Below are 27,456 nucleotides of genomic sequence, written 5' to 3' on the forward strand. Positions count from 1 at the left end.
AAACCGTCCGAGCGATTTTGCCGCAACCGCCCATTACGACCGGCGATAAATCGCGACGCCCTTTTTAACGGATGGGCGTGGTTCGTTCACGCCCCCGGTTGCAGCGGGGCCTGTTTTGGGAGGCGACGGGAGAGTGAGAGCGGAGTAATGGCCACGATAAGGCGCCAGGTGGAAGAGGGAGGAAGGGGGTCAGTCTGTGCGATGTTGTCCCATGCGGATTCATGGCCGTGCGGGGTAAGTTCTGCTGAGGAGGCCGCCTCTTAGTGTGTGTGTGTGCGCCACCCCGGCTGAGGCCCTTTGGCGGCGCCCTTTGGTAGTCCTCCTGTGTGTGTGCGCGCCCCGGCTGAAGGCTGTGTTCTAATAGTGGCTTCGAAACTAATAACCCTCTAATCCGCCCAAATGCCTAGACTGAGCAAAAAGACGTCGTACTCCTACATCGGAGTGGTCGAAGGTTCGTTTAATTTGATCTCTCTCTCTCTCTCTCTCTCTCTCTCTCTCTCTCTCTCTCTCTCTCTCTCTCTCTCTCTCTCTCTCAAAAGGTGTGTTTTATTACGTAATATTAGCATTACTTGTCAATATACTATATAGCCTACTGTTAAGCTAAGCTTTGTCAACAGGTAAATAGATTCTCTCTCTCTCTCTCTCTCTCTCTCTCTCTCTCTCTCTCTCTCTCTCTCATCATCCCTTTTTGGGTTTAGCCGAAATGCAAATTGTTATTAGCTATCCAAGGTTCTCTCTCTCTCTCTCTCTCTCTCTCTCTCTCTCTCTCTCTCTCTCTCTCTCGTCGGCGTTATAGGCCTAGGCTAGGCTATTAGGGCAGGGACTGGCCTAGGCCTATTCAATTTCCTGTTACGTTTCCATGAGGGGTTCATTTATGATTGCCTACAGTAGGCCCGAGCATCAATTTACCGACTAGACACTATCATAGGCTAGGTTATCCTAAGCTAGTTGACTACTGTGTAGCGATATTCAATTTAATTAGGCATTGGTAATTAAATCATAGGCCTAACTAAAACATAGGCCTAGGCGTATGATTTTACGTAGGTAATCGTCCTAACTAGGCTATACTTTATAAGTTAGGTTAGGCTATCCTAGGCTTGGCTGTCATCGTGCTGCCAAAATTAGAATTTATCCAGACAAGGTGAGAGATGTAAGATGAGCCTTGGTTGTTTTGTCTTCAGTGTTGATGAGATAATCAAGATGATTTCTATATTAGCTAATAGTAAATATTCATAAATGATAGGCTAGCCTATTGTTAATGTGGTGAAACTGAAGACTACCACTGTGGCCTGGTTTATTCCAGTCGGCGACTGGAATATTTTCATCCGTTCGTTTGTTTTTTACGTATTTATCTCTTTTATTTATATTTATGCTATTTACCGTCACTTGTGTACCACCTATATTCGTGGGGGTTGGGTACCAGAACCCGCACGAATAAGCTAGAACCCGCGTTTAGTTGATACCCCAATAAAAACGCTTAAACCCACCTATTTTGTAAGTTAAAACTCTACTAAAATCCACTAATAATGTTTATACCTGGTCTTATGAATAGTTTTATCACAAAAAGTGCATTTTATAATGAAATTCATAAAAACCAACATGAATTTGTGGATATTGCTCATAGAAAAATACTGCAAATAGGTGAATTTATCGAGAATAATGGGGGTATATAGTATATGTTTCAGAATGAAATCCGTGAAAACGTGAGTCCGAGAATCTGAGTCCATGAATGTTGGGGGTTTACTATATGTATGTCTTAACAGCCATCTGCCGGACTGGTTCAAACACTTCAGTTTTACATACCTCTGAGTTCAGTAACTACCAGTTTATATAAAATATCGATGCCGTGTTTAGTACCTGCTCCATGGAAATGAATGTAAGAGCATAAGCATAAACAAAAACATATATAGAAACATAAACAGAAACATATTAAAGCTGGCAAATACCCCAGTCGGCAACTAGCAGGAACCAGGCAGTTGTATACTTGTCTTCAGTTTTACGTGAATGCTTGGGATCAGTGTTGGGTGTCAAAACAAAATGCTAACCTCTTCGACAACACCTCAGATTGGTGAATTTCTCATTTTACTGACTTCTATTCTTGTGATATTCAGATTTCTGTATTGCCTTAACTTGAAATCAGTATTTCTGCCGTGACAGGCCAAAAGAAGTGTTCGTGCAACTAAAGTTACTGTTTTCTCCTCCAAAGCATCTTTGTGAGACGTCCACTGAAGTTCGAGAAGTTTTCTGCATCCCATTGGCTATACAATAGCGTATACCTTCAAAATACATAAAGTAAAAAGTCTTATCAAAATGCTGTAATGGTTAAGTTGCTGTACTTTTGTTTTTCTAAGTAACTTCCTGTGAAAAAGGATAATGCAGAATAGCTGCGTACACATCGTTCTGCTGTATCATGATGTTACTTGTGGGGGAGTTCCAGATAAGTGCACATTGTCCTAGGATAGGTTAGGTCAGGATGCATCTCTTCAAATATGTCTGTGTTGTGTTTGTAGTTCCAGGTACATGACATGTATTACTCTTCAGCACTTGACCAAGGTAAATTTTAGGCTTTAGGAAAACAAACTTAGTTTGGCAGGCTTTATCAAGGATAAGGGAAAAATTGAGACTTCTCCAGAATCTGAAAGAGAAAAACCTGATGACACACTGACTACTTTGGAATCTGAAAGATAAAAACATGAAGACACCACCAACAACTCCTTCATGGAACAAATGGTGGACACCATTACAGTAGTCAGACATTCCACCTGTCTTCCTTGGTCTCCGATGGTCAATTCTGCTATGAAGGGGGTAGATAACCTTATAGCAGGGGAGGAAGATTCCCTAGCCTCTTCCAGGTCTCGGAAATTATTACCCACTCCAAAATTCAACCGCTCTTCCCGGGAATATAAATACTACTAACACTTTCCCACCTATCTGGAAATTCATCTTTAGAGACCTTAAGCCAGATAGCCTTGAAATTCTCCAGTGCCGAAATGATAAATATTGAATGGCTATAGTATTTTTTTTAATACTCAAGCAAATAATTTTATATGCGTTGATGTGACTTGGACAAATTTGACATTCGTTTCTGCTGGAAATCCTTGGGCAGCCTATTACATCCAAACATTGTCTAATAATAATATATAGGCCACAGTAGGAAACAGGTTTTTATATTGGAAGAAGGAAAATTAACGAAAGTTATGTATCGTACCTAATCTACCGTAGGTCATACTTTTTGCAATGGGCTGTTCATTGGGCAAACTCACTCCCTTCCAGGATTCCCTACTTAACCTGACATAGGGCTCTGTAAAACAGAGGAAAATACAGGGGCTTGACCTAGCATTATCTAGGGTATGCTGGGACCTGTCTGATCTCCTATGGATGCCCAACCCGTCATAGAGAAACTTTCCCAAGGGAATGTGCAGGCTTGTTTTTGTTATTGAAATGACAACCAAAATGCCATATGTAATTTTGAGTAACTGTCATTTCAAATGATTTAATATGAGGGACTTCTACCTCATGTTTTTTTTAGAAAAAATTAAATTTTTTAACGCTTATTTTTCATAGTTTCTGGGTATGCTTAGTATTAGGATATTGTGCAGATTTGCGTTTCATTTTGTGCTGAAATTCCTACTGCTATTTAGGCATGTATTACACTTGGTTATGGCAGATCTTGTTAAGCTGTGTCTTGATGCCATTAATGTTAGAAGTGTTGATAGTGGGAAATTACGTCTAACCATTGTTAAGCCTTTTGTTCTTTCCCTGCTGGATATTTGATATCATAAACTTCTACTTTGGGCAAATTTTGACATCACATAATAGAAAACGTGACCCATTCATAGGTGTAGAAGTAAAGAAAAAAATTGTTGTAAATGTTAAAGTTAAATGCTTTTGACATTGGTAGTTATAGTTTAGTTAGTTCTTTTTAGTTTAGTGTGGCTCACATCGGGAATTATTCATAGTTTAGTTAGTTCTTTATACTTTAGTGTGGCTCAGTTGTTTTGGGAGTATCTTAATATTACTAGTCTACAAGGGCTATCGGAAATCATTCTTAGGTAATTTTACGCTGTTTTTTGGCTGTTGTAGTTAGACTAGAAGCTGTTCTACTCACCTGTTACCTAGTAATTCTTTAGCAGTCCTTGATAGAAAAATTGTAGTTTTAAGGTAAGTTAATTAGTTTTAAGTATTACCTGATACAACTGATTCAAGCTTGTATTAAAATATCCTTTTCCTCATTTCACATAGAATTTTTTCTATTCTTGTACGTATTGACATCTTATAAGTGTATGTTAGTTTCTGTTGAACTTGGTGAACGTGTTAATTTTATAATGTGGAGTTCTCCAGCTTCGAAACTTTAGTTTCTGTTGAACTTTGTAAACTTGTTCATTTTTTAATGTGGAGTTCTCCAGCTTCAAAACAATCTTAAAAGTCCGTTAATTATTTTTTTGGGTTATTATTATTATCCATAAAGTAGTAATGGGAATGACGTGCTCTCGTGAATGTTGTACTTGCTCATTCTGTTGTACACATTAATACATAAACTAATTGATTTGCATGTGCCCTGTAACCTAAGAATGTATATACAGTACTCATATAAATTTGAATTGCCTGACACTGGAAATGAGAGCAGACGAAGGAATGTGTCTATAAACCTATTTTTATTTCCTTACTAAAAAAGCGTAACCCTGAATGTAATGTTATGACATTACAAATGATCTAAGGAATATGCATGGTAATAATTAATTCATGTGAGTGACCATGAATTTGAGAGTGCTGTACCATAATTTTTAAGAATACTGTTATCAGCTAATAGTTAACTGACAGATAATCTTTGCTTCTTAGAATAATTAAATAATATTTTTTAGTGAAATTTAGGTAAATCTTAAACTATTAATTGTATAACCTAATTTATATTCCTTGTCTTTCACATATAAACTTCAGTTATATTTTCCAAAGGTCTCGTGTACAGTAAGTACATATTATAATTACAGGTAGCTGCTGTAAGTAAAGGTAAAAGTATGCTTCTTAAAGCTTTAGAGTATACTATTATGATAGTGCTGTGCATTGTAGTCTCTCAGTCAGGTGTGAATGAAAGTAAAAAAATGTCATATTGCCATTTTATTTGTTACCCCCACTGAAAGTTGCATTGGTCTGGTTATGTTTTAACATTTATATGAAGTTTGACTTAGAATTCAGTAATTTATTCTTTCACATTACGTGTGTGACTAAACTGTAACGTATATGTTTATAGATTTTACATAATATTCAAGTGCTACGGTACGTACATGCAAAGGAGCTTACCATCAGAATTGCTGAAATGATAAAATCTGTTCAAATGGTTAATAGCAACTGCAGTTGGGCTATGTTTGTGAGGTAGAAGTCGCTGCTCCGGTCATTACTAACCATTATGCTGCTTGGCCGAGTTGCAGTGGAGACAATCTTTGGAACTATATTTCAGTCAGTTATATGGTTGAAATCTGCATTGTTATAATGAATAACACTGGGGCTTGATAAGTTTGGTTTTGCACTCAAACATTCGGATAGGATGAGGGCAAAGGGAATTAGTGAAAAGTGAAGTCAAAAGGCTTGCAATTGGGTTAACATTGAATACAAGGTGTCCTCAAGGTAGTATGTCATAAGCGGAGTAATTTGTGTTTAAATTTTCTTCAGGATTCATACTCCCATATTAGCAAATAATTTTCAGTGTTAGGATGAGTATTCTATCCCAAGTGCCGAGTGGATACAAATGAAGGGAAAGTTACCCAAACTTGTTTAATTGTTTTTTTTTTGTGTTGAACTCCTTAAGTATATAATATCCCTTAAAGTTAGTGTAATGGTAAGACAAATTGTATGCAAAAATAGGCAATGAATCTGTCATGTTTGTTACCTAACATATATGTACTACTATTAGGTAACTTAAGAAAAATAGTATTGACTTGGATTTATTGTCACTACTGAACCTTTAAAATTTTATATTTGATGGCATTTTGATATGGGAACTGCAAGTAAGGTATTCATGTTTTCGTACAAGAGGTTGTTTCTGTAATTTGCTTTCCGTTTTTCTTCCAAGTCTTGAGCTTCTTGAATTACATCTTATTTCCCCTTCTGATGAATTCTCTTTCCCCAGTCTTAATGAAAATTGGTTTCACTTCCACTTTACATTGCATTTTTTATCTTTTAAAGATGTTTCACTTCTATGTGTGGTATATCATGCTTCTCTAGGCAGTAGGTGATTTGAAATTGAATTATAATTAGTATTTGTCAAATCCCTCATTGCATTGCACCCACTAATACTCATGTCTAACCCTTAGTGTTTCTATATTGCAAGTGGTTTCCGATCTTTGTTCCTCCATGTCAGTGTTATGGTTTTTACGTCTTAAGCTTTGGTTGGTCCCACACTTTGTGAGGGTACTGTGACTTTCCTGCTGACCATTTATGCAGTGACTTTTCTTCAAAATTTCTGGGACGCCCCGTATGACCTGTGTTGGCTTCTCAACACCTTTTGTAGCTGTCTTTTGGATAGAAAAGCATCTTGCCTGATGGTCACAGGTGATACAAGGCTGGAGTGAAAGGTGACTCATTATTCTAATTCCCTACCCTCTCACTTCATGTAGCAATCCACAACCAATTATGCACTGGTCCTGATGGATACAGGTGAGTTACACAACAGAGCATCCTAACTTAACCTTTTGCTGCTTTAGTGGATACCTTTCCCTCTTCTCGATAGCTGCCTCGCCCCTTATTGTTTGATCCCAGTGACCGGTAGTTTCCCAAAGGATACTATTGTCTCAGGTCATGTTATTCATTTGCAGCTGTGGTCTTTTATTTGGTATTTTGCTATGAGTTCCATTATCTCACTGACCATGTGTCTTCATTGCAGACTATGTATTGACCTTTGCTGACCCTTTCGAAGGTAGAACCTGGTGTGGACCATACTGCCCTTGGCACTTACAGTTCTACCTCCTTGAGATTTAGTCACCTCTGTTGACAACTTTGATCTTCACTTCAAAGATGTCCCAGTGCCTAATTGTTGATAGTTTTTGTTTTTGCCCCCCCCCCTGAAGTTAATCTATTTTTTGCTTAAAGGTATCCTGAAGCCTGGTGCTCATTTTCATTTGGCCTTTACTGCAGCCATTCCTTTGGAGGCCAGCTACAATATTGACATTAGGCTTCAGAAGAGGCCATACTTTTTTCAAAGCCCATTCAAGTGCGTAGCTTTCTTCTTCTTTGGGCTTTCTTCTTCTTTGGGAAACTGTACTAGCTTCCATCAGAGGGGATGACTTATGCTTTTGATGGAACTGATACCTTTCCATTAGAACTTGGAAATACTTTGTCTGTAAGGGGTCAGTTGTTTCAGTTCAAGGCTCTGTGCTTCAGGTCGATAACTGCCCCCCACTCAGGTGGGGATCTTGTTTAATGTGATATTCTACCTTGACGACAGGTTAACATTGGCATCCTTTGAAATGAAATTATGCCAAGATTTAGATTGATGTCCCTTTCTCTTTATAGCAGTCTGGGGATTGGGTTAAAGAAGTGTACCAGGACAGTAAACAAGTACTGGGCATTCTGATGAACATCGTGGATGCATGGGCCCCTTCTGGGACTCTTTGATCAGCAAGTTAGGTAGGTATCAAGCACAATTTTTGTCCCAGGTGTAACAAACTTTGATGGAATATTCTTGATCATATGTCCTTGGAGGAGTCTGTGCTTCTTGGATATCAGCTAATGAGGTAGTCACATCATTAGTATCTGAAGCAGGTCTAGTCTCCTGTTTAGAATCTCGGTGTTCTCTGAGCCCCAGGACGTTCAGGAAAATCTTTCTAGATGGTAGGATGTCAGGAGCGTTCTTGTTGAAGTTCTACTGAATTCCCTCCCTCTTTTGGGAGATGCTTCTGTTCCTGAACACATTGTAGAAGCGTCTGGGTATACAAACTTTGATGGAATATTCTTGATCATATGTCCTTGGAGGAGTCTGTGCTTCTTGGATATCAGCTAATGAGGTAGTCACATCATTAGTATCTGAAGCAGGTCTAGTCTCCTGTTTAGAATCTCGGTGTTCTCTGAGCCCCAGGACGTTCAGGAAAATCTTTCTAGATGGTAGGATGTCAGGAGCGTTCTTTTTGAAGTTCTACTGAATTCCCTCCCTCTTTTGGGAGATGCTTCTGTTCCTGAACACATTGGAGAAGCGTCTGGGTATACTCCTGAGCAGCTCATTCATCTTGGGTGTGTGGACTCTGGAAAATTCTCATCTGCACATCAATGCTCTGGCTATACAAGCATTTTGGGTTCAGTAAATAATTCCCTCACATTTGTTGATGAATGCAACTTGGCTGTAAGTAATGGAAAGGTTGCTTAATGCTTGGGTAATCCTGGTAATTGATCTGTTTGCATTGCAGCTAAACAAAAAGTGCTTGGTGTTTGCTCTTTGTTTCCAGACTCGTTAGCTGCTTTTAACAATGCCTTCCAACACCCTTGGTGCGACCTAGATGTCTAGATGTGTGTATCTTTTCTCCCTTCAGCCTGATCTGCTACTCTGTGCTGATCCCTCCAGTCTCAGGATGACACTATCAGAGTGGTATCCTAATCTTCTGGGCATTCTCTTGGAAGCATTGCAAGAGCTACCCCCTACCCCTGTGACCAATGTTGCTTTGGTAGCCATGTCTGTTGAGTTGCCCCAACCCATGGAGTTGCTAGCACATAATGGCTAGAGACTATCCAGCACTTCTATGAGAAAGAGGCATGTTTCCTAAGGCAGCACATGAAAAAATAAACAATATTCCATGGTTGGTGTCAAGGGACAGTATTATAACAATGGGAGCCACTCGTCAGCAGATAGTGCAATTTATCATCCAATACAGCAACAAACTCTCCTCTGTCCCTGCAGTCAACGGTTACACTCAGTCTCTTCTCAGGTGTGTTGTGGCTTAGGGGCCTGAACACCTCTTCTCTGATGGAGCTTGAGCAATTGCCAACCCTCTGTTTTCAGCCCTACAGCGTGGGATGTGATTCTCATTGCTTCAGCCTCGCCCAGGTGCCATATGAACCCCTGAAGATAATCTTTGGACAGAGATGTCTCACATTCGGTTGAAAATGATTAGACTTCGTACAATCAGTAGTTAAGTGTATATATGTGTATAGCTTTATACATTACTGTCTTGGAGAAATATCCATGGTTTTATTGTTAAATTTGCAGCAGATAAATTTTGATTCTATTGGCTATTAATTTTGTAGCAGATAAATTTTTTGGTTTTGTTAATTTTGCAGCTTATAAATTGTTTTTGGATGGTTTTGTATCTGTTTGCATAGTTTTAACTTCTGTTATGTGTATAATTCAGTGTTGCTAATCACAGTCCCATGGAAGTCCTCTAATATTTAAAATTAGTGTTTATTAAGACAGCTACTTTAGCAAATGCTCAGCGATTTCCAAATGCTGTCATATTTTTGAAAGAATAAGTTCAGTAATTTGAGCCAATAGAATTAAACTCATTTCAGTTAATTGTAAGTGTAAAGGCACTGCCCCCTGTACTACAAGTGGGTACAACCTTTCCTGGCCCTGATATCCCCTAGGGGAAGATACCCCTGTAGTAATTTTTTTGTTTAACCTTGGACACTCAAGAAGTCAGAACAGAATTCTTGGATGAATTGCAAATGCAGATGACACAGATAAATACAATAGGCAGTCCCGGGTTACTGCTTGTTCGGCTTACGACGTTCCAAGGTTAAGGCGCTTTTCAATTATATTCATCAGAAATTATTTCCAGGGTTACGGCGCCTACAACGCTCATCTGGCAGAAGAAATATGACACCAAAAATGCAAAATAATCAATATTTGAAGTTTTTTTTTTATGAAAAATGCAATAAGAATGCAGTTTACATAGTTTTGAATGCACCCTAAGCATTAAAAGTAAGATTTTCTTAGGATTTTGGATGATGTTCCGGCTTATGACGATTTTCGGCTTACGACGCGTCTCAAGAACAGGACCCCCGTCGTAACCTGGGGCCCCCTCATTTTGGGACCACCTTGACGTGGTGAGGGGCCTCTCGAACCTCAGGAATCTCTTCCCAGGTTCGAACCCAAGAGTCCCATATAACATTATATATTTTCGAGTAAACTTATGTGGACTTTTCCATTTTTGCCAAAATTTTTGAAAGCAAATAAATGAGAAAACATATCATGGCTTAACGTGGAGTTAAATCCGAAGCTAAATAGTGAGAACTGTGGTAGATCCATCATCTACCGACAATGTTCGGACCTGTTTTTCAGGCGGAACTAACAATTTTTTCCCCCCCCCTGTGGAGCTGGACCACGGATTCCGGAGGGCCTGGTTTCTAGGAATAGAACTCTCGGCATTCTATCCAGTTTGCCCATAATGTGATTAGGAGGGGGATAATTGTATTAACATAATACTCTTAGTCCTAGCAAGCGGGTTCTGCTTACACTTGGGCCATACTAATCATGTTATGCCATCCCCTTTTGGGGTAGGGTAGGGATGCGGACATTTGGGAGTCCTTTCTCACTTGTGCCTTTGGCAGAAGATTTAACTTCGCAAAGGGCCAATGATATCTTTTCAAGATTTCTTTTTTTTTTCTTTCTTTCTTTTTTGTAAAAACTCAAAATTTATGAACTTTGAAATAAATGATTTGAGTACCCCTGGGCCCCATGATGGAAAAACTACGGCACAGTTGATGACCATTGGCACGTCACTCCCGAATTTCCTAGGTACTGCCACAAGTAGTGAAAGTACTATAAAAGATACAAAGGAACACCCTTTTCCAAGTAAAGTAGCAGAGCCAGAAAACCAAATAGAGTGCATAAATAAAAAAGAAACAAACAAAAAAGATTGGTCAAAACTCCAATATCGTAACAATGGACCATATATGATGAACAATAATTCTGAATTAGAGACAAATAATCCTCCCAGCAATACAGAAAAATAAAAAAAAATCATAATAGACAAGCAACATACATAAAACAAGGACCAAAAAGAAACAAAAATTACCGACTTAATCCCACATTGGTACATTTTGATGACCTCTTTGGACCAGATAATTGGTCAAGATTTCTAGTCCTCAAAGCTGACAACAAAATCTCAGCAGCGATGCTAGAAAACAAATTACTTAACATATATCCAACACAAGACATGGAATGCAGACACATCAAGGACAATGAATGGCTTATCCAAGTAACCAATAAAAAGCAGTCCACTGCCTTTTTAAGTATAACAGAATAAATAATATAAAGGTAATAATTACAAGCCACGAAACATTGAATTATGTACGGGTACAGTCATCCTACCAATAGCGAGCAGGAGCTTCCTTCAAAACAACTATTGCTAGACTCCCTAAAATTGAGATATAACAATATCCACGATTTAGAAATATACGTACTCTATTTCAAGTAGGAAAGATAAAAGTAAAAATATCAACATTGCCAAAATAAAATTTACAGGCCAAGACTTACCATTTAAAATAAAAATTCTTGGACAAAATAGAGAAGTTCATTCTTTGTTCCTAAACCACTACAATGTACACAGTGCTCAAGGTATGGACACACATACAAAAGATGCCGTAATAAGGCTATATGTGCATGTCTGTGCATCAGATGACCATACCACTAATTGGAACTGTAATCAATCAAAATGTATTAATTGTGGACTAGCCCATCACGCAAAATCTAAGGAGTGTTCATTTTACCAATATAACACAGAACTTCAGTTGTTAATAAATAGGACAGGAATGTCAGTCATGGAAGCCAGACTTGAGCTAAAAGTAAGAGGCGTTAACAATCCATCCAAAACCCCCACCTTTTCAAATGTGACTAAAAATCAAGACATCAAACAGCACAATGACAAACAAGATAGTATAAACATGGAACTGGATTTCATACTAATAATACTGAAACCAAAATAAAAGTGATATTACAACAAACCAATACCACCACTAACATAGATGATTCAGTTATCCATGGAAAAGAACTTCCAATAGAAGAAGAATTAAATAATGATGATAATCGAACTGGCAAAAAGAAAAGAATTCTAGAAAGAACCCCACCTAAGGGAAAAAAAGTAAATATTGAAAATTACAATCAATCCAGAGAAACTCCAACTACACCAGGAGAACATTTTAAAAAAGATATTAAACTAACCTCATCACAAGTGGAAATACACAATTACCCTCAATCTCAATCAAACAGCCAACATCTGACAGTAAAGATCACTCTTTATTTCCAATTTCCATCAAATAATACTAATGAAAATCATACCATTAAACCAAACCAAAATATAACTATCACCCCCCAAACCATCCACAAGACCCAAATATCCCATTAACAACAACAAAATAACCCCGCAAACCAACAGTCCTTATCACTACAGAAAAGGAACAATAGAATTACAAAACCAGAAATTTCTAAAGCTAGACCAAAAACTTCTGAACCAATAATTAACATTACCAAACATGCTTCATCTTGTGGTTGTAATGAATGCTTTGTAAGTACATATAACCAACTAACTACCAAGACAGGACACAGTACAAAATTGTATAGACAATTTTACCAAATTAAGGAGTGCCCTTTAACACACCAACATGAGAACGAATTATGTTCTGAATCCTTAAAATACAAAAAGGAAATTATAAAATAAAAAATAGACTTATTAATATTCAACTATGAAAAACAAACAACTGCAGAATCTAATAACCAACATACAAATGCAACGATTAAAAAACCACAAATAAATTCAAATGCATATAAACTACGAGATAAAGTAAAATCAGCAATCAATTTACAGAATTTAACACCAATTCCTCCCAATAATGGAATATAAAATCCTTCAATGGAATATAAATGGTCTCTTAACCCGACTACGTCTGGGTGAATTACAAAGAATCATACGAGACCACAACCCAATGTGCATGCATATGTCTACAACATATAGGAAGTAACCCTACAAATATCCAACACTATAAAATTGCCTGTTATTCACCAACTGACGGTGGAAAATTAGGCACAGCCATATACGTTCATAATAGCATTACATATGAACCTGTTGACATACCATCTATGCCATATCAAATAACATCAATTAAACTGTATATGCCTGATAAAAGTAAAATCACTATTTGTAATTTATATAACCAACCAAATTTCAATGCAAATTTCAGTGATTTTTCTGAACTTATTAGCAAAAGTATACAGGAACCACTAGTACTTATAGTAGGAGATTTTAATGCACATAATCCATTATGGGATATTAATAAGCCCCACTGACACATCCGGAATCAACATAGAGAATACTATAATGAAACACAACCTGTATTGTCTCAATGAAGTGAAGTTCCAACATATTTTTCAAATACACACCTAACCTTTTCTTCAATTGACATTTCATTATGTTCAAATGATGTAGCGGAGAAATTTGAATGGAACGTCCTAGACGATTCATACACAAGTGACCATTTCCCAATCATTCTGAACTACTTAAGTAATGTCAAAATATTGCCACCTACAAGATATAATATCCAAAAAGCTAACTGGGATAAATATTTTCCTATACACACGAAACATACCACCATTCCCACATAATGAAGTATCACAATACTACATGTGAATCCTTCTCAAACTTCATAAAAAGTATTCCAAAAACCAAATCACATTCCACAAAATCCCCTGTCCCATGGTGGAATCCAACATTAACAACATTAAGTAAAATAAAACATATATTAAGTCGCAATCTAAACAGACTCAAAACTCGCCTTAAATCACTCAACAAAATGCCCTATAGTATAAACATATTAAACAAAATAGTTATAACAAACATAACAATTAACCACATTAAACCACTATATAACAAATATACAGCCAAATTTAGAAAAACGGTAATAGCTGAAAAAATCGCATCATGGAAGGAATATGTCTCAAACATATCTTCAAACGCATCCACAAGGGATGTCTGGCAAAAGATAAGGAAATCAATGGAAAACATATAGACCTCCAAGAAGTGCAATACATTTAAATGGAAAAATATACCATGATACTTATGAAATATCAAACATAATTGGGAAACATTTTGAAAACATCAGTGCTTACTCCAGCCTAGACACACATTTTCAAAATATCAGAAAACAAAAAGAAAATATAATACTCAATTTTGAAACTCTTGAAGACCTGGAATATAACTATATTTTTAACATGGATGAAACTAGATAATGCCATCAACTCTTGTCATCCCTCTGCACCAGGATATGATAAAATATCATTTGAAATGATAGAAAAATTAGCTTCTATAGCTAAATCATATTTATTAAAATTTTACTATAGTATCTGGCTAAAACGTGTGTTTCCTGATAAATGGAAACATGCCATAATAATTCCAATAAACAAACCAGGAAAGGATGCAAGTAATCCATCCAATTATAGACCGATATCTCTTAACAAGTTGCCTATGCAAAATCTTAGAAAATATGGTTAATGCACGATTAACGTATGTAATAACCAAAGAATCCATTTTAACACCAACACAATCTGGTTCAATAGCTGGCAGATCAACCCTAGATCCCTTAACACATTTAGAAGATCATATCAAAAAAGGCTTTGAACAAAAGAAATTAACAGTAGCTATATTTTTTTATATAGAAAAAGCATACGATACAACATGGAAACATAACATCATGCAAAAACTCCACTCCAAGGAGCTAAGAGGCCACTTACCAATATTTATTAAGAACTTCTTAACAAACAGAACTTTTCAAGTAAGAGTAGAAAATTCCTACTCAGTAACCTATAAACTGGAAGAAGGAATCCCTCAAGGTAGTGTCTTGAGCTGTACATTGTTTGCTTTAGCAATCAATGACATTACTATAAATTTACCTAGTGGTGTAAAAAACAGTTTATATGTTGATGACATTGTCATTTACTATACGAGTAGTAATTTGAGACATGCTCAGAGAGTTCTCAGTACTGCCATTTCAAATATATGTAGTTGGACAAATTCAGTTGGATTTAAATTTTCAACTGATAAAACAAAAGCAATCGTCTTCTACAAAGACAAAAGATGGATGAAGAACCAAACAAACAAACTGCATCTTTATAGCACTGAAATACAATTTTGTACAAAAATCAGTATCTAGGAGTATTATTTGATCAACATTTAAATTGGAAAGAGCACATCAAATACATTAAAGCCAAGGGCATCAAAGCCCTTGCCATATTAAAAAAGTTATCACACACTAATTGGGGAGCAAAGCGAGACATTTTATTAATGATATAGTATAAGGCAACAGTCTTATCCATAATAGATTACTGCTGTCCAATATATTCATCTGCCTCAGAATCTGCATTAAAATCTCTTGATGCAGTGCATCAGCCTTGCCATATTAAAAAGTTATCACACACTAATTGGGGATTGACAAAGCGAGACATTTTATTAATGATAATAGTATAACGGCAACAGTCTTATCCATAATAGATTACTGCTGTCCAATATATCATCCGCCTCAGAATCTGCATTAAAAATCTCTCGATGCAGTGCATCAAATTCCCTTGCCAAATATTAAAAAGGGTTATCACACACTAATTGGGGAGCAAAGCGAGACTTTATTAATGTATAGTATAAGGCAACAGTCTTATCATAATAGATTACTGCTGGTCCAATATATTCATCCGCCTCAGAATCTGCATTAAAATCTCTCGATGCAGTGCCACATGAAGGCGTGCGATTGTGCACAGGAGCATTCCGATCGTCCCCAACAAACTCACTTTTGGTGGAGGCAGGTGTTTTGCCCTTAAAACATCACCGTAATTTAATAACAATACAAAGAGGTCTTTCAATGCAAGCGGGATCGTCTCCTGCAGTTTACTGCTTCCAAAACTGTAATCAAGTAACAGCTGTTAATAGTACTAGCTCTTTCCCAAAAAGAGCTAGATACATAATGAACATACATAATATGGATCCAATTTTCCATCCACCAATGGAATTGCCACCACCATGGATTTTAAATCGAGTAAAGATATGTACCTCCCTGTCTTACCTACTCAAAAAGCAAATGACAAGTACGGAAATGTACCGCCAACATGCTTTGGAGCACATTAGAAGAAAAGGCGACAAATTTATGGTATATACAGACGGCTCCAAAAATAATGTTGGAGTAGGAGCATCTGCATATTCAAAAAATATGTTAATTAAAAAAAGCCTACCTTCAATATCATCAGTATTTACTGCTGAAGTCACAGCCATACAGATGGCTCTAGATATGATATCTGAGGCAAAAGCAAGTGTGTGTGTTATTTTCAGTGACTCGCATAGTGCCATAGATGCAATAAGACAGTATAAACCAGGAAACCAAATAGTTCAGGAAATTCAAATAAAAATTCATCAACTCTTCCAATCAGGAATATCAATGGAAAAATGTTGGATCCCAGCACACGTGGGAATAAAAGGAAATGAATATGCAGACTCTGCTGCCAAATTAGCCTGCACTATCCCTCCAACAATTTCATATGCCCCAGGGTCAGACTGGGTAAAATCTGTTAAAACATTGATTTACCAGGATTGGAAAGAAGAATGGGCCTCGGTGCCAACAACAAATAAACTTAAAAACATAAAAACGGAAGTATATGCATGGAGGACATCCTCACAGGAGGAAAGATCAAAAGAGGTGATCCTAGCCAGGCTCCGTATAGGACACACAAGATTCTCACATGGTCACTTGATGTCAACACCACATGCTGACCCAGTGAAATGTAACAGATGTCAAACACCCATGACAGTACAGCATTTGCTTGTTGAGTGCCCAAATTGGACCCAGCAAAGATCTATTTATCTGCGGAGTTTGGAAATGAAAAATATTCTTGCTGAAAGCAGGGATTTTTCAATTAATAAAATCATAAATTTTTTAAATAAGACGGGTTTCTCAAATAGTCTAATTTTTTTTTTCTCTCTCAGGATTGATCCCTGAGAACCAGCCCGAGAAGAGTCTACTTGAGACTCAGAGGTCTGGAAAAACTAACCCCTATTAATGATAATCGTAACCTGGGGATTGCCTGTAGTTATTAAGGAGAAAAAATGTCTTTCAGAATATGTATCTATATTGCTGCTTTTTTTTCCTGTTGAAAGGTACTGTTATCCATTTTTTATGAGTTTCTCTGTTTTTCAAGAGCAGAATTGTGTGGAAACAAATGAATGGATTGTGCTAAAATTCCTTTTGTTGACTCCATGCAGTAGTGTTTGGTGAGCAAAAATGACCATTTAAATGTTGTCTGCAGTAGAAACCATGTGAACTCTTACTGACTTAAATAAAAAGTTTAGTCTTGGGTGTCATGTCATTGAATGTTTCCATGAAATTTCAGACTGTGGAATAAATGGCAGTTTCCCTGGCGGAAAGTTCATCTCTGATTGTCCTCCCTACTTTGTGTTTTTCTCTTATGAAAGCTCTCATAACATCTTACTGATCACTAATCTTTTGTCCTTGATAGTTTTAGCTATGTGTATTATATAAATACTACAATGTTCATAATTATAAAAGGCGATTTTGTTGTCATGACCAATTTGAGAGAAGTATCTTATATGCTGTTATCTGCATCTTAATCCATTTACAATGTTTTTCAATTTTGAATTAGTGATGTACTTGTGCAGTTAGGGTTTCCATCGTATTTTTTTAAATTGAGAAAAATAATAACCTGCAATATTAAATGTTAATTGGTTAACTATGATCTTTTTTTTTGTTTTGTTGCAGGAGAGAGTGAGGATGCCCAGCGCTTAAGGTTCCAGATTGAACTGGAATTTGTCCAGTGTCTGGCCAATCCAAATTATCTCCTCTGTAAGTTTTACGCCGTTTTAAGATGTCTGCATTGTTTAATTAATTTTTTTTTTCAGGGGTATGCTTGTCTTAATTAACAGATGTAATTTAGATTTACCAAGTTTTTTTGCCAGAGCAGTTTCTTTAGCTCAACTTTGCTCTTATTTGTATATTTAGCCTGAATTTCGCTCTTCTTTGTAAATTTGGCTGCAACATTAGCAAAAAGTAGTTATTTAAATATTGTTTGATTTTCCATCTGTTTTGCTACTTTGTTTTAAATGATTATTTTGATCAAGTTAACAGATTTGTGTATTTTTTGTTCAGTTTTCAGCCACTATTTGCATAACAGGTAGCTGTACCATATGAAAATCAGCTCCAATTTCTGTAATCTAAGCAAATGTTGAAATTCGGGCATTTGACTGTCGTCTTAGTTGCTCTTATTTGATCATTGCAGTTCTGGCCCAGCGTGGTTACTTCAAAGAACAGACGTTTATCAACTATCTAAAGTATCTTCAATACTGGAAGGATCCAGAGTATGCAAAGTACTTGAAGTAAGTCCCAATCGTTTTTAGTTTTTCAGTGTTTATTCTGCATGATTTAGTTTAGTATAGAAATTTGTTTTTTGTACAAGTAACTACCCAGCAGATATATACTTAGCTATAGACTCGGTCGTCCGACAGAATTTCAAAACTCACGGCACACGCGACAGGTAGGTCAGGTGATCCACCATTCCCGCCGCTGGGTGGCGGGGTCTGGAACTATTCCCGTTTTCTAAGCCATAATTTCTCTGTCGGTTGAACGAACAACACCTATTGTTCGTTCCTCCATCTTGGATTTCAACTCGTTTGCCGAGAATTTGGATTGGTTTTTTGTGACGTATTCTGTGTTTTTTCTCTGGCTTGGCATACGCTTATTGTGGACTGTTTTTCGACTTTGGTTTTGACTACTCTTTCACGATGTCTGACGCTAAGGCTTCACCTATGTTTAGAGTTTGCAGTAGGGAAGATTGTAAGGTTAGGCTGCCTAAATCGGCATTAGATCCTCATAGTATTTGCGCTAAATGCAGGGAGAATGAATGTTCTTTTATTAACACCTGTGTTGAATGCGAGAACCTTACGGAGCTTGAATGGAAGGAATTATCATCATATGTTAGGAAGCTTGAGAGAGATAGAGTGAGAAAGGCTTCAGCTAGTACATCTAGTAGATCTTGCTCCTTAGAACAAGAAATTAACTCTCCTTCTAACAATTTTCCCTTAGCCTCAGCTGCTTCTCCCGTTCTGAATCCAAAGATTCTTCGTCAGAGAGGGAAAATGTAAAAGCTTCAATTAAGAAACTTCAAGCTCAACTACGAGCTCTAAACCAAGGTAAGAGTGGTGATAGTGACTTGTGCAGTGTCCCCAGTGCAGTGGAGGGGGCGTCTGACGCCGGTTCCTCATTGCTCCGCAGGCCTAGACCGCTTACTTAACTCCCAGGACCAGGGGAGGAGGAATCAAAGCGATATGGTCCGAAAGCCGCAGGGAGGATGCAGAACATCCCCAACGGTCAGGCGTCCCTTCGGCAGATCCTGTTGTTAAGTCCCAGGCTGCCTCGGATTGCCGCAGAAAAGGCGTCCTAAAGGAGTGTTTTTCGGCCTCAGACTCTTCCTCTCCTAAACGAGGATGGAGTTCGGCCTCTCTTTCGCGCCCTTTGAAGAGAGCCTGGAAGGCGCCTAAAGGAGACGCGGCTGACTCCAGCCAGAGCGTTTTCCCGAGGATTGGCCTTCGGGACCTAAGAAGACTAGACAAGAGGAGCCTTCTCTTCAGGATCCTACGAAGAAGTTTTTGGTTAATCTGCAAGAGCAGTTAGCTTCTCTCGTAGGCTCTTTTGCTAAGGGACTCTACAAGGAGGAAGGATGTCTCGCTCCCTGTTAAGAGTTCCGCTAAGCACGCCCCGCTTCGTATAGGAGAGAACCCTCACGATCTCCAGGGCGTTTATCGCCTTCGTCGAGAGACTCGTCTGATAGGAGTTGTTCTCCTGAGAGAAGAGCCCTTTCGCCCTATAGGCTGTCTTCCCCGAAGCGCCCTCTGAGACGTCGCGAATCGAGCAGAAGTCTCGATCGGTTTAGGTGCAAGGAACCGGAAAACCGATTTAGGTATCAGGATCCCTTGGGTCTGCAGGACCAGGAGCCAGACAGGCGCAAAGAGGCAGCAAGACGCAAGAAAGGGCGTCAAGAGCCTCTTAGAACACAGGATTCAGGACGTCAGGATTCTGCTAGAAGGCAGGAATCAGGACGCTATGAGCCAGGACGCCAGGGAGTCAGGGCCAGGAGTCAGGGCGACAGGAGTCAGGGAGCGCCAGGAAGGTCAGGGTCGCCAGGAGTTAGGACGCCAGAAGGCAGGACGCCAGGAGTACGTTAGGCGTCAAGTGTTTAGGGCGCCAAGAGCCTGTTAAGCGTCAGGAATCAGGACGCGGGGATCTTTTCAAGCGCCCTGAATCAGGACGCCAGGAGCCTAGCAAGCGCCACGAACCTGACGAACCTAGACAACAAGAGTCTAGTAGGCACAAGAGTGTTTCCGACAGGCAGGAGCCTCACTCTTTGTATAGAAGTGCTAATGTTTCCGCGCTCCCCTTCTCGGGAAAGGAGTTCTTCTCCCGGGAAGAGCCAGATCACTCCAAAACGATCTCCTTCTGTGGATCAGTTGGACCAGGTATCGGAAGACGAAGAGCCAGTAGATGTAGCAGTTTCTGACTACAAGAGACTTTCTCTTTTGCTGCTAAAGGAGTTTGGAGACTCCCTTCATCCTGCGGACCCTCCTTCACCAGGATCGTTGATGTCCAGCACTAAAGCTCTCAAGTCGTCTTCCTTCGTCAAGATGCGCCCCGCTCTTTGTATGAAAAAGGCATTAAAGACTTTTTCAGAGTGGTTGACTTCCAGAAGGGAAGCGGGCAAGACAGTTTTTTCCTGCCCTCCTTCCAAGTTAACAGGCAAACCAGGAAGGTGGTGGTACGAGACCAAAGAACCTATGGGGTTAGGTCTGCCTTCTTCCAGCAGATGCGGATTGTTTTGCTTCCTTAGTGGACTCTTCTAGGAGGAAGTCGTTGCTGTCTGCTAAGGCGACTTGGGGCATGTGTGAGCTAGACCACCTTCTAAAGGGCCTATTTAAAAACCTAGAAGTCTTCAACTTTATGGACTGGGCTTTGGGAGCGTTAGCGAAGAGAGCTCAGGACACTGACTTTGTTTCCATGGAGGAACTTTCGAGCGTCCTGCTTGCCTGGACAGAGCGGTCATGGACGGTTCTGTGGAAGTTGCCTCTCTTTTTGGAACGGGAGTATTAAAGAAGAGATCTGTCTTTAGCTCTTTCTTAGCAAGAGCAGTATCACCTTTGCAAAGGACATCTCTTCTTTTTGCACGTTATCCCCGCACCTTTTCCACAAGAGACTGTTAGAGAGGTTTCTAAATCTCTTACGGAGAAGGCAACTCAGGATCTCCTCACGCACTCAGCCAAGAAGTTTAGGCCGGCAGTGCCTATAGAGAAAAAAGAGAGACCCTCTTTTGTTCAGCCCTTTCGAGGTGCCTCCTCTTCTAGAGCCCCTCTTAGAGGTTGCAGACCAGAAAGAAGGAGTAGACCATCTAGAAGGTCCTTCGGGAAGTCTAGATGAGCAGGAAGTCTCCAGACGAAAGTAGGCGCCAGGCTACTCCACTTTGCCAAAGTCTGGGCGCAGAAGGGAGCGGACTCCTGGTCCCTCTCTATCCTGAAAAAAGGATACTTGATCCCCTTCAGGGAAAATCCTCCTTGACGACAACTCAAGGGAGTTGACCGCAAGATACTCGGATCCGGTCCGAAAGCTTGCTATGTTGCAAGCAGTGGAACAGATGATTTCCAAGGAAGCGGTAGAACTGGTTCAAGATCTCCAGTCTCCAGGATTCTACAATCGGCTATTCCTGGTACCGAAAGCATCGGGGGGATGGAGACCGGTTCTAGACGTCAGTGCCCTGAATTTCTTTGTAATGAAGAAGAAATTTTCAATGGGAGCGTCTTCCTCTGTTCTATCTGCTCTTCGTCCAGGGGACTGGATGGTGTCCTGGACCTTCAAGAGGCGCATTTCCATGGTCCAATTCCTTCCGCAGCAAGGACGTATCTGAGGTTCATGTTCCAAGGGAAAGTGTTCCAGTTCCGAGCGATGTGCTTCGGACTTTCGACTGCCCTCAAGTCTTTACGGATATCATGAAGAATGTAGCTTATTGGCTACATCTGGAAGGGATCAGGATCTCGTTATATCTGGACGATTGGCTAATAAGAGCCCAATCGGAGAAAAAATGTCTGGAGGACCTATTAGTTACACTAAAGTTGACAAAGTCCTTAGGACTTTTAGTAAATCACGAGAAATCCATGCTGACTCCCCAGCAGAGTATTGTCTATCTGGGGATTCAGATGGATTCTCGGGATTTTCTAGCGTATCCTTTGCAGGAAAGGAGAGAACGCTGCTTAGAAAAGGTGTCAGTCTTCTTAAGGAAAGACATTGTTCCGCGAGGGAAATGGATGAGCTTACTGGGGACCCTCTCTCGATGGAACAGTTCGTTCTTAGGAAGACTTCACCTACGACCCCTTCAATTTTATCTGAAGGAGAAGTGGGATTGGAAGTCCAACAATCTAAGAGATACATTTCCAATCTCGAAAGGGATCAAGGAGAATATCCGTTGGTGGTTAGATCCACAGAAACTAAGCAAGGGAATCTCCCTTCGCTTACAGAACCCTCGCCTAGCGTTGTTTGCAGACGCCTCAGATTCAGGGTGGGGAGCGACCCTAGGTTCGCCAAGAAGAAGTGTCAGGCACTTGGGAAGGAAGAACAAGTGTCCTGGCACATAAACAAGAAAGAGCTAACAGCCATTCATCTAGCTTTGGTTCATTTCGAGGAACAGGTCTCGGGTCTGGGGATTCAGATTCACTCGGACAACACTACAGCCCTCGCTTATATAAAGAAACAAGGGGGGATGCATTCCTTTTCCCTGTACGAATCAGCAAAGGATCTGCTGATTGGGCACAAGAGAAAGGAAGATCTCTCTCCTCACAAGGTTTGTCAGGGAGAGAAAAATGTCCGGGCAGATCTGTTAAGCAGAAAAGAACAAGTCCTACCCACGGAATGGACTCTCAATCTTCAGATTTGCCAACAACTTTGGCATCTGTGGGGAAGGCCCAATATAGACCTGTTCGCGACCAACAAGAATCACAGATTAGAAACCTATTGCTCCCCGATCTCGGATCCTTCAAGCAGTAGCAGTAGACAGCTTTCTGCTAGATTGGACGGGCTTGGACGCATACGCCTTCCCTCCTTTCAAGATAGTAGGAGAAGTATTGAGGAAGTTCGCTTGCTCGGAAGGAACAAGAATGACCCTCATCGCTCCCTTCTGGCCGGGCTCTCGATTGGTTCACAGAGGGTGCTGGAGTGGTTAGTGGATTTTCAAGATCGCTTCCACTAAGGAACGATCTTCTCAAACAACCCCACTTCGAACAGGTTTCACAAAAACCTTCCCCGCTCTAAGTCTGACCGCCTTCAGACTGTCGAAGGACTTGTCAGAGCAAGGGGCTTTTTCTTGAGAAGTGGCGAAGGCTATTGCAAGAGCCAGAAGAGTCTCCACTTCTAAAGTATATCAGTCGAAGTGGGAGTTGTTTTAGAAGAGGTGGTGTAAGGGAAAGAAAATATCCTCCTCCAGTACCTCTGTAACTGAAATCGCAGATTTTCTCCTATATTTGAGAAAAGACTGTAACCTGGCAGTTTCAACAGTGAAGGGTTCAGAAGTATGGCTGCCTCAGTTTTTCGACATAGAGGAATAGATCTGACAAATAATAAAGATCTTCATGACCTTATAAGGTCTTTTGAGACCACGAAAGAACATGTAATCAAGAAGCCTAGCTGGAACTTGGATGTGGTCCTCAAGTTCCTAATGTCGGAAAAATTTGTACCGTCTCACGCAGCTTCGTTTAGAGACTTAACGAGAAAGTCATTATTCCTTTTTGCGTTAGCAACAGCCAAGAGAATTAGCGAGTTGCAAGCTTTGGAAGGTAAAGTGGGGTTTAAGAAGGATTCAGCGATTTGCCTCCTTTAAACCATTTTTTCTAGCGAAAAATGAAAATCCCTCAAAGCCTTGGCCAAGAAGCTTTGAGATAAAAGGACTATCTTCATTAACAGGGAGAGAACTAGAAAGGACTTTGTGTCCAGTCAGGGCACTCAAGTTCTACCTGGAGAAGAAGAAGTACTGAAAGGTACAGAAGAAAGTCTTTGGTGCTCTGTAAGAGATCCGAAAAGAGCGATTTCTAAGAACGCCCTTACATACTTCATAAAAGATGTAATAAGGGAAGCTCACCTTAAGTGCGAAGAAGAGCATCTCAAGGTTCTCAGAGTGAGCGCTCATGAAGTGAGAGCCATAGCTACGTCTATGGCATTTCACAAAACATGGTCGCTTCAGGCTCTTATAGAGGCGACATTTTGGAGATGTAATTCGGTGTTTGCCTCGAATTACCTAAGAGACGTTAAAATTTCGTACGCAAAAAGTTGCTTTGCTCTGGGAGCGTATGTTCGGCGAATTCAGTGCTGGGAGAAGGGGCTGAGGCTAATCCTTCCTATTTAGTTTAAGGCTTAATTTACTGTTTATTGGTGGTTGTTTTTATTGGTTAATTGTCAGAGGGAATAGGGACCCTCTTACAATTCATAGATTGTAACAATACTAACATGGTCAGGTGATCGGGATTGGCTTCAGTGCTCTTTGTGATTTGTTTAATAACCTTAACTCTGTCATGTAAGAGGGCGAGTCTCCATTGATATGACAAAAGGTCAAGGCTCTACCATGTAAGTGGGTCAGCCCCCATTGGTACGATCCAGTATAGGCTCTGTCGCGTAAGCGGGCTAGCCCCCATTGACACAGATCCAAAGAGTTATTCCAACCATAGGTTCATTCCTCGTTTGAAACTCTTGAGGCAAGCAGACTCATCGACAGTAGTCATGAAGTCTTCAGCCCAATAAGGTAGGAACTATGGATTATGTTATCCAAGAACATAGGTTGTTTTTTCCCTGTTTTTTAATGTATTTAGTTTAAGTATTATCTTGTTTTTTAGCTGTCTCTTGCCCGCCACCAAGGGTGCCAATCAGCTAAGTATATATCTGCTGGGTAAGTTACTTGTACAAAAATGATATTGTTAAGATACAATAAAGTTTTGTACATACTTACCTGCAGATATATACGATTAAATGGCCCAACCAGCCTCCCCTCAGGAGACAGGTGGAAGAGAAACCTTATGGCTTAGAAAACGGGAATAGTTCCAGACCCCCGCCACCCAGCGGCGGGAATGGTGGATCACCTGACCTACTGTCGCGTGTGCCGCGAGTTTTGAAATTCTGTCGGGACGGACCGAGTCTATAGCTAAGTATATATCTGCCAGGTAAGTATGTACAAAACTTTATTGTATCTTAACAATATCATATTATTGAAGACTTCTGCTGGTTAAAGAGAATGGGTTGGAGAGTGATAAAGGTGTCCAATGAAGGAAAAAAAAAAAAAAAGTTTCTTTTTTAAATGCAGTTAGTGATTCAGTTGCTTGAGCAAATACTACCGTAAAGTGTGTGGGAATTAAGTGCAGTTAACCAAAAATTGTGACAAGGAAGGTGAATATATTTATAGTGGTTTTGAGCAAGTACTATTTGCTATCATGTGGCTAAACATGCATTCATGATCCCAGGAAACTGCGTTTGATTTCTAAGCATTTCTATGTTGATGGAGATGATGGTATTATAGTCTGTCTAAAACAATAAATGGAAAAGCTGACAAAAAACATGTGTGGTGCAGTTGGGCATCTGTTTTTTTTTTATTATGGTGGGTTTTGGTCTCACTCCAGTCCTTTGAGGCTTGGACAGCTGGTTATTCATACCTTTTTAAGTCTTTGCTAGTTTGTCATGTTGGTGGAAGTTTGTACTCTTGTTACCAGAGAAAAGTGAATTTTCATTCTGTGTTCGTGAGCTCTTTACTCACCCAAAGAAAGGTACACTATTTTTGAAGTAAGCACATCTCTCTCAAAGAAACAAGACTGTTATGAGTGATGTTGCATGCTGGTGGAAGTGGAGAGGTATAGATTCATTTGGGCAGGCCCTAAACAACTGGTATGGGGTCATGAGAGCCTGTAGATACCCATATTTCTTGCAGCTGTTGTCAGAACCTTGTTAAGTATTTGCTGGACAATAATGATCTCCTAGAGTCTTCTTCCAAACCTTGGGTGTATGAGTAATTTTTATCTTTTCATTTTTATTTTGTGTAAGGTAGGTTAGGTAATTTATTGGATATAACACATAAAATGTCCTTGACAGCAAGTTCCAGAGCTGTCTTGCTCATTATTCATTTGAAAAGGTTGTCATCATAATTATAACATTGCAGCATTAGTTAGGAACCACATGGTTGTTTTTGTGTTGGGAAGGACATTGATTGTTGTATTTTTCAGTCAGAGGAAACTTAATCTTTTGTTCATTGCAACTACAATGCTACAAATTCTCCACTGGGCTAATTCCTATGTATTATTTTTTCTATAGTATTTATCTTGGAACCTCAGTGTCATGGCATCCTCTCAGTAGGAAATAAAAGTAAATTGAGTAATTCCTATGATTGGTAGTTGGAAGTTAGGTTCTGATGTCAGGCACAAGACCTACTTTATTCCTTTTTATTTTAACGGCATTGCCCACAAGTCCATGGACACCTTAGAATTGTGGGTGCTCAATAATATGTCTTGTAGATTGTAGCAACCAAAACTGTATTGAACAGAAAAGTATCTCCTTTTTAAGGTCATTGATGTAGTTGATGGGTGACTGGTTATCCTCCACACCTCTCTGTCTCTTGTTGGGTGACTGGTTATCTTCCCTACCTCTCTCTCTTGTTAATTATACCTTATCAAGGTACAGTGAACAGAACGGCTTGCACCGTGGGTAAAGTCAAGGAAAGACAAAAAGATTTTTTAATTACATATACGTATTATTCTTAGAATTTGTATACAGTGGACCCCCCGTATTCGTGGACTCATACATTCATGGATTTCTCTCGGGAACATTTCTCCGCATTATTCGCAGAAAATTCACACATTCGCGGTATTTTTCTATGAGAAATATCCACAAATTCCTAGTTTTTTTTATCAGTTTCTTCATAAAATGCACTTTTTGCGATAAAACTATTAAAAAAACCAATTATGAAAATTTTTAGTGGGATTTTCTTGAGTTTTAACTAACAAAATAGGTGTTTTTAGTGTTTATATAGGGGTTTCAAACATTTGCGAGTTCTAACTATTCACGGGGGCGGGGGTGTCTGGTACGCATCCCCCGCAAATACGGGGGACCACTGTTTATATTTGTGGTTTATTCTAATGAGAAACCTAGTAATATGTATTTAATATTCCTCTGACTAACTTAGCCTTTTTACTTTACACTGTATGTATTGGGAAGCTGTGATGTACATGGTTGTCTTATTTTCAGGTACCCTATGTGCTTGTATTTTTTGGATCTTCTGCAACACGAGAATTTCAGGAAAGAAATTGTGAATGGTCAGTGCTGCAAGTTTATTGATGATCAGACTGTGTTACACTGGCAGCATTATACTCGTAAACGGATGAAATTGTTGGAAAAACTGTGCTAAACCCAACAAGGGTCAAACAAACA

At 39.4% G+C, this 27,456-nt stretch overlaps 1 protein-coding gene across 1 annotated transcript; it reads left to right on the forward strand.

The window, feature by feature from the left end:
- Nucleotides 1-27,456, forward strand: LOC135194972 (mediator of RNA polymerase II transcription subunit 31-like). Its single transcript, XM_064221225.1, has 4 exons — nt 1-451; nt 17,728-17,811; nt 18,245-18,341; nt 27,274-27,456. The coding sequence occupies exons 1-4, from the start codon at nt 400-402 to the stop codon at nt 27,431-27,433; spliced, it is 393 nt and encodes a 130-aa protein (XP_064077295.1). The 5' UTR covers nt 1-399; the 3' UTR covers nt 27,434-27,456.

The sequence above is a fragment of the Macrobrachium nipponense genome, chromosome 20 (genome assembly GCF_015104395.2).
Source record: "Macrobrachium nipponense isolate FS-2020 chromosome 20, ASM1510439v2, whole genome shotgun sequence".
In the NCBI taxonomy this organism is placed as follows: Eukaryota; Metazoa; Arthropoda; class Malacostraca; order Decapoda; family Palaemonidae; genus Macrobrachium; species Macrobrachium nipponense.

What these genes read in the sequence shown, in the direction of transcription:
- LOC135194972 (XM_064221225.1), top strand. Translation starts at nt 400, where the DNA reads ATGCCTAGACTGAGCAAAAAGACGTCGTACTCCTACATCGGAGTGGTC. An exon ending in CTACATCGGAGTGGTCGAAG is followed by an intron (nt 452 to 17,727) that starts GTTCGTTTAATT and finishes GTTTTGTTGCAG; the next exon opens with GAGAGAGTGAGGATGCCCAG. An exon ending in GAGTATGCAAAGTACTTGAA is followed by an intron (nt 18,342 to 27,273) that starts GTAAGTCCCAAT and finishes TCTTATTTTCAG; the next exon opens with GTACCCTATGTGCTTGTATT.